The following is an 8,051-nucleotide window of genomic DNA, read 5'->3' on the forward strand; positions in this document are numbered from 1 at the left end:
TGAAAAGTGTGAATAACCTAACTATCTGCAGGACCCCAAGACCCGAAGATTTTTCCCTGTGATAGCTTGACATATCCACGTTAGAATAAAAGACATTGTCTGGCTTGATCAACCTGTCTTTGCCTTTACAACAAAAGGATACTACTCGTATTTGAGGGTGATACAGGCGGTTGGGAGCACAGAAAACCATCAATATGGTGAGACAGTAACAGTAACGAAAACAAGGTTGAAAGAAAATCAAGCCGTTGCCAGATAAATTATGTATTATAAAAAATCTCGTAAATTATGGTCTAAATTCTATGTACGAATCAAATTTCTCTACATTTAGTGAATCTATACAGGGTCAAAACGGATGAACAATTGCTGAGGAAGCGAGAGAGGGAGGGGGACAAAATGCTTTAGATCTACTTTTGGAATAACTTAAACCGTACACAGTGAGGTGTTGAACTTTAGCGCAACAACAGCATTAGCACGATGAGAGAGTTCGCAGGGTCACTGCCGAAGTACAACATCCAACAACAACCACTAAATTTCAATCTAGATTCTAATGTAAAAGACATACCTGTTCTTTGTCGAGTCGTCTTCCATCGTCATGGGTGCTGTAGGTTCAGTAGGCAGAAGTGATGGCCTGACACGATCCTGGTCCTTCAGTTGTCGTCACTCCATATTTATAATCCGGTAAAGTCTTTACGTTCGAGACTGGAGTCTTTGTAATCTGGGTGGCATCAATTTCAAAATGAGGACCAATCATAAGCTATTAGTGGAGAAACGAGTGAACAAATAAAAATGTGTTCTTGTCCATTTCATGGAACAGAACTGGGATAGCCCTTTCAAGCAGCCGAGCAGGGATCTTGAAAACTTAATAGTAGTCATAATTGATCTTTCAATAAGGCTACTGTCCAGTCAGAGAGAAGAGAGTTAAGAAGAAGAAGAAGAAGAAGAAGAAGAAGAAGAAGAAGAAGAAGAAGAAGAAGAAGAAGAGGAAGAGGAAGAAGAAGAAGAAGAAGAAGAAGAAGAAGAAGAAGAAGAAGAAGAAGAAGATGATGATGATGAAGAAGAAGAAGAAGAAGAAGAAGAAGAAGAAGAAGAAGAAGAAGAAGAAGAAGAAGAAGAAGAAGAAGAAGAAGAAGAAGAAGAAGAAGAAGAAGAAGAAGAAGAAGAGGAGGAGGAGGAGGAGAAGGGGGTGGAGGGGAGGAGGGGGAGGAGGAGGGGGAGGAGGAGGGGGAGGGGGGAGGAGGAGGAGGGGGAGAGGGACGGAGGAGGGAGGGGGACGGAGGAGGATGAAGAGGGGGAGGAGGAGGAAGGAAAGGAGGAAGAAGATGACAGAGAATAAGAAATTTGTGAAAAGGAAAATGACGATAACGGCAACAATATCAAGAGCCCCAAAGCCAGTAAATGTCAGAAAAATCAATAGCGGCACGGGCCTCGACAAAAAAGTTATTAACAGGAATAACAAGAAATAATAACAAGCATACCGCGAGTTACGCATGTAAGCACAAAATATAGTTAATTCAAATTAAGCTTTTAAATGAGTTCAGCTTTAGATTAACAATATATGTACCTGACTTTCGTTAATCGAAGCATCATCTGTTCTTCCTGTCGGGTAAAAACTGCACTTGACACTCCTTCTTTATCCAAACTTCGAAAGCACAGAGTAGTTTTCTATTGTACCGTATGTCACTCGCATCACGCTGATAATGTGCAATACAGTATACCTAGGCAAGCGTCGCTATTACCACACGTTGACGACTACATCTATATAATAATATATCTCAGACGGACCGCCCAAAGAATTGCGATAAGAGATGCTGAAGTGATACGAAGCATTCTGCTGATCGATAAGTCGCTGAATGAATCTCTCTCTCTCTCTCTCTCTCTCTCTCTCTCTCTCTCTCTCTCTCTCTCTCTCTCAAGCTCAGCGGGCAGGTAACAACGGAGGAGTGATGGCGAGGACAAGAGCGGTGCGTCCTACAGAACTGGAGAAACACAGACGGTGCAAGTAAGGTGTGGTTTTTCGATATAGCTGCGGCCTCCAAACATGTACACGTAGATGTCTCGAACTTAATGAGAGGAGGGGGGGGGGGGGGCATCTGCAAGTGGGAACGTTGGTCTAAAAATAAGAAAATCGAAAAGGGGGGGGGGGGGGGGGGTCTTGCATGTAATGACAAAACAGTAACAGCATTCGAAAATCGTGAATGAATCTGTGCTCACCGCAAATTTGATTCGTTTACTGAATTAAACCAACCAGATTTTCCTTTATGGGGGAGCAAAAGCAGCCATATTGGCACAATTCGACCATGACCTTCAAAATCAAGGGCGTTTGTTTGTTTCATTGCTTTTCATGAACATGAGTCGAACCGGTCGTAGCCGTTGGGTGTGAACAGACAATCACAAGGTTTGTAGCTCACGAGTCACAAAGTCATAGTCATATTTTTTTTAGCGCGGAATACGGTAATTGACAGTGTTAGTTTGGAAAAGCTGATACTGATCGATCTTGAAAGTTATCGGCATTTTTCTTGTCTGTGGAATTCGACAACCTCACTATTCAACCGCAAAATGCGGTAGTCGGCACTTGAAGCCATTATTGATGGAAATGGCGGTGTTGTGTACGGTAAATTTTATGTGGACAATAACACTGGGCGATGGACAAAGTTTTCTATTCTTTAACTTCTCAACGGATAAATAAAATTCCCCACAACAAGGGAGGGGTCTTTTCACAGACCCGACCCGATCCGATCCGCCTGTGGGCACCAAGAAATTTTTACAAAATCTACAAAGCAAGAATAGTCACAAGATGGTACCCTAAAATATATAACTTATAACTCCCAACGACCGTTAGACACGGTTAATCCCTTAATCGTTGTTGAGTAGGAATATTTGTTATGGGGCGGTAGGGGTAGGGTTGGGGTTGGGATTAGAAGTCTTCTTTGTTCCATATTATATCTAGCTGGGCCTGTCTAGTTTTAGCATATCGTATCTGAATAGACTAGTTCTGTCTTTAATGTAGTGTGGCCTGTTTATCGATGTCATCCTCTTCTCCGAGTTTTTTCTCTGGTTTTGGTTTGTTGAGGGTTTTTTTTAATTTTGGTCTCAATCAGTTGCACCTTTTAATTTTATAAAAGCCGTCGTGCCCCAGATTCGTGCCAGGAGTATCTCCTCTTGGGCAAGTTTTCCCTTCACAGGATGAAGTGCACGTCCTTAAAAAAAAAAGAAAGAAAAAAAGTAGGCTACAGACTAATATCTGGTGGGATATTTTAGAGGACTCAGCATAATAATATGTTGGAAATCTGCTAAATTGTTGCTCACACTGCTTCTTTCATATTAATTTTGATCGTCAACGCGCTGTTAAAAGATCGAGCCGTAATAAATGTATTCCTAGTCTGAGATTGTAAAACTGGGTTTGTTTTGTTTATTTGTTCTTTTTTATGTTACTGCCAGTGTACAGTATGTCCCTCTTCCTACTTCTGTGTCCCACCTAGAAGGTGGCCCACCGCGATCGAGTCACGCGACGGCCACGGTCACTCTCGGCGCCGTGATCATCGTCTGCGTCCAAAGCAGTTTCCGGCTTGTCAAACCGCGGGACCGTGGGAGTGGACAGGGAGGACTGGCGGGGCGGTTTGGATTCGAGTTTGGGTTTTGCGTGTGCGCGTGTTTTCTGTTTTACTTTTTGTTTTGTTTTGCTTTGGATCAGGTGCTTATTTTTGGGATGGGGAAGTTTCTGTTTGTTTTTGCTGCTGATTTTTTTTTTCTCAAAGGGTGGGGGGTTTGGAGGATACATTAGGGGGGTGAGGAAGGTATTATAGGGGCGGAGAAGCCTCAGTTCATTCTGCAGAAATCCAAAAAAGGGGCAAGAACTGAACTGCCGTCAACAAAGCCACTTCTAAAAGGCTCTTCAAAAAATCCGATGAAGGCGACTGGTGATAGGCTACTGAATTGCGTGTAGAAATCCCCGAGCGCTAGAATCCCATATTGCAGTTGTAAGTTAGCGATACCCAAGCCTACACTAGTGTAAACCTAAACTCGCCCAAAAAAGTCAAGGAACAGCTTGTGTTCTCACCTGTCAAATTCAAACTTCAATATCTCACAAACCCGTTATGATCAGTCAACCAAACTTGGCACACGCACTGACGACTAGACACAGTTTGCCTGTACGGCAAATTTGCCAGCACCAGCTTCATAGCGACGGCGCAGGGCATTCTGAAACACAGTCGAAAAGCATGAAAAATTTCTCTGACTCAGCAACATTGGCATAGGGACTGTTAGCTAAAACTAAGCTTGGCGTGTGCTAAACAGATGTCTTAGCTGTGAATATTGCGCACTTACAACTCTTTATAAGCCGGCGTTTTTCCTGTCGTGTTTCATTACAACACGATGGTCCAACAACACTCGCTGCCTGACGTCGACAGAGGACGAGCCCTTACCTGCCTCCAAGATGGCTCCACGTTCCCAGTTGTTGCACATCGATTTGGGGTGTCTCCATCAGTCATATAGAGGCTGCAAGAACGATGGCGAGAGACCGGAAGGGTCCTGGACAGGCCTCGACTAGGACCGCCCCGTTTGACCAACAACAGCGTCGAACGGTTCATCGTCAAACAGGCCGTGACGTCACGAACCACCTCTGCAAACTGCATCAGGGACCAACTACGGGTGACAGACAATGTCCACGAGAGCGAGGAGACGGTAAGGAACCGTATCCGTAGAGCCAGGTTAGCTTCTTGTGTCCCAGTCAGGCGCCCAAGGCACACACCGCCCAACAAAGCAGCTCGCCTGGCGTGACCTGCTCGTCAGTAACAGTGGGCACATTGTCAGTGGGACCAGGTAGTCTTCTCGGACGAATCCAGATTCAACCTGTTGCACCCAGACAGGCGAGCCCACTTCTGGAGGCGCCGAGGAGAGCTGTTCCACCCTGAGTGCATCCAGCAGGTGGCGCTCTACTTTACAGTGTCCGTTCTGGTGTAGGGAGGCTTCCCAGCTCACCACAGGAACCCATGTACCATATACAGGGTAATTTGACCTCGGCAAGGTACAGGGAGGAAATCCTGCGTCCCCTTGCTGTTCCTCTCCTGAAGCAGATTGGACCCCAGGCTGTACTGCAGGATGACAACGCCACGCCATATCGGGCACGCATCGTGGGGGATTTCCTGCTGCAGCGAGCTGTCACCTGCATGGACTGACCAGCTTTGTAGTCCGGATTTGAACCCAACAGAGACCATTTGGGATCACATTGACTGGTGGATAAGGGACAACCACCCTCCTGCACAAAACCTTCAACAACTCTTGGGCTACCTCGTCAAGGAGTGCAGAACCAACCACAACAAGTTCTCCGAAGGCATGTTCTGTCCATGCATCGACGCTGTGCCGAGTGTTTGATCAAACGGAGTGGCTACATCCACTATTGACAATGTTCATGAAGAACTTTGGCTGTTCAGACTTTTGAAATCCGACCAGTGCGACTTAAATTCGTTTTACATAAACTTCTCGTTGTTGTTGAAATCTGATTTTTCACACTTAATCTAGAGAGTCGAAAGCATCTTTTGTGAAAAAATGAATAAATTCGGTTAAACTGTTCTTCAGTAATCTTTATTTGAATTCTTGTTCCTTGACTTTTTTGTGCGAGTTTACTTACAGACTATAGACAACTGCTTGTGGCAATATTATATTTAATTATTCCTCTCCACTCCCTCGTGTTCTTCATAATTTTATATCACTGTTTCAATGGAGCGCCGTTTACGTTTATAAGTTTGTACATTGTATTAGTAGGCCTACTATTACCCTAGACAACAAGACGATGAAGATGGCACCCAGAATCCACAAACGGAATGTTCTCATCTCTTGAACGTGGGTTGTTTGGGGTCCTCCTCCACTGGATTCAATTCAATCGGAAACCGACGTCAAACCAGGACTCGCTTTTCAATCATCATCATCATCATTATCCAGTGCCAGATCTGCGACAGAATTCGGCAATCATGGTTCTCCATTTATTCCTTTGCTCGGATGCTCTCAAAAAAGCCTCATTTCCCTGATCTTTCCCTGTTACCCATTTGTTTAGATTCCCCAAATATGTTGTTCTGGGCCTTCCCCTGCCTCGCTTGCCCTCAGTTTTGCCAGTGAGAGCTAGATGTTCAAGACCCTTATGTCTATTTATGTGTCCGAAAACTGCATTTGTCGTTTCCTGGTTGTTTTTAACATTGAGTGTCCCACGTGGGCTTCATCAAGCACTACCTCGGTTGATTTCTTTCTCTTCCACGATACTCTTAGCAGTCTCCTAAGAAACCACATTTCTGTTGCTTCCATTTTATTTTCACTGTCTTTAGTGATTGTCCAGCATTCACAGCCATATCGTACCTAAAGGTGTTGGAAGGAGCGCTTAACTCACATCATACCCGTCACTTCCTCCAACCTGAGCTGAGAGGGATACAACATTCAAGCAGAAAAACATAAAATAAAATACTATCAATATTATTTTGTTGTTGGTGTTGTTGTTCAAGTTGTAATTGGAAATCGAACACGTATCTTCTGTGTGCGATGGCGAAGCGCCTTGTGCCACAGACAACGGCGGGATTTTTCAAGAGGGGATATAGTCCATCTACTGGTAGGCCTAGTTCTACTTTACTTTAAATGCAATGAAGTGAAATGGAAGTTGGCGTAAATTCGTTATTGGCTCCCCAAAGTGTTTAAAAAATATATTATATTTGAATAACGTCCGCTACTACTACTACTACTACTACTACTACTACTACTACTACTACTACTACTACTACTACTACTACTACTACTACTACTACTACTACTATTATTATTATTATTATTATTATTATTATTATTATTATTATTATTATTATTATTATTATTATAACTTATGTAGAGATTTATTCTTATTAGTACCGTATAGCTTACTATAATCATCACCACCAACTTTAATCAAAATAAAGAGCATGACTACTCCGACCTCTTTTATTGTTATAATACAGTCATTTCGGTTTCTCTGGCTTTAACCAATTGCTAGGCTAAGCTAGGAAATTTGCGTTTAAATAGGCCTAACGATCATACCCTCCGAAATTTGTGTCCGCCTTGTCAGGCTGAGCGAGACGACCCAACTATAATGAAACGGATTGTCGTTTTTGGACAGTGTTATTTAAAAAAACCCACACAAAACAAATAAAGCTTAGAAATAAAAACACAGATCTCAAATAAATTAACTTTTATTTGTCAACCCTATTATTAGGGAGAAAATTTACATTTGAATTTGGGACGAAATTGACACTGCTGCGTAGTACCGCTCGGCGCACTTTTTCCAGAATGCAAACTCGGACTGTTGCGATGCATTTACGTAATTATCATTCGGCTATTAAATTATCATTATTATTCTTGACATTTATGAGCCCAATCCTGAAAAATAGAAACATCTCAATGAACACCAAAGAAAGTCCTGAAATGCTATGTTTGGACAACCCTTCTATATGGCTGTGAATGCTGAACAATCACTAAAGACCGTGAAAATAAAATAGAAGCAACAGAAATATATATGGTTTCTTAGGAGACTGCTAAGAGTTGTGGAAGAAAAGAAATCAAATGAGGTGGTGCTTGATGAAGCCCACGTGGGACGCTCAATGTTAAAAACAATCAGGAAACGACAATAATGCAGTTTTTGGGACACCTGAATAGACATAGGGGTCTTGAGTCTTGAACATCTAGCTCTCACTGGCAAAATTGAGGGCAAGTGAGACAGGGGTAGACCCGGAACAACATACATTGTACTTAGGGAACCTAAACAAATGGGTAACTGGGAAAGATCAGGGAAACGTAGCTTCTTTGAGAGCATACGAGCAAAGGAATGAATGGAAATCCAAGATCGTCGATGTCTGTCGAAGATCTGGCACTGGATGATGATGGTGATTCTTGAAATATGACAGATTTTTATAACGCAGCATTTGTCAGTATAATAGAGTTATCTCCTTTTTAGTGTAAATCAGTGTCTCTGTGTAAATTTATATAAACATTGAAGACTTTATGGCTTTGACTACCTAAGGCTAAGGTATCGAATAAACGGT

General features: G+C 42.8%; 1 protein-coding gene across 1 annotated transcript in view; it reads right to left on the reverse strand.

Moving 5' to 3' along the window:
• The window catches only part of LOC101854637, a gene marked incomplete in the record, with an annotated part of 33,186 nt that extends 31,377 nt beyond the window's left edge, over positions 1-1,809 (reverse strand). Inside the window, 2 exon segments of the mRNA XM_035969699.1 lie at positions 563-715; positions 1,562-1,809. Of these exon segments, the coding sequence (XP_035825592.1) occupies positions 563-594 (32 nt within the window).
• Positions 1,810-8,051: the final 6,242 nt, after the last annotated feature.

The sequence above is a fragment of the Aplysia californica genome, unplaced genomic scaffold (assembly GCF_000002075.1).
Source record: "Aplysia californica isolate F4 #8 unplaced genomic scaffold, AplCal3.0 scaffold00171, whole genome shotgun sequence".
Taxonomy (NCBI): domain Eukaryota; kingdom Metazoa; phylum Mollusca; class Gastropoda; order Aplysiida; family Aplysiidae; genus Aplysia; species Aplysia californica.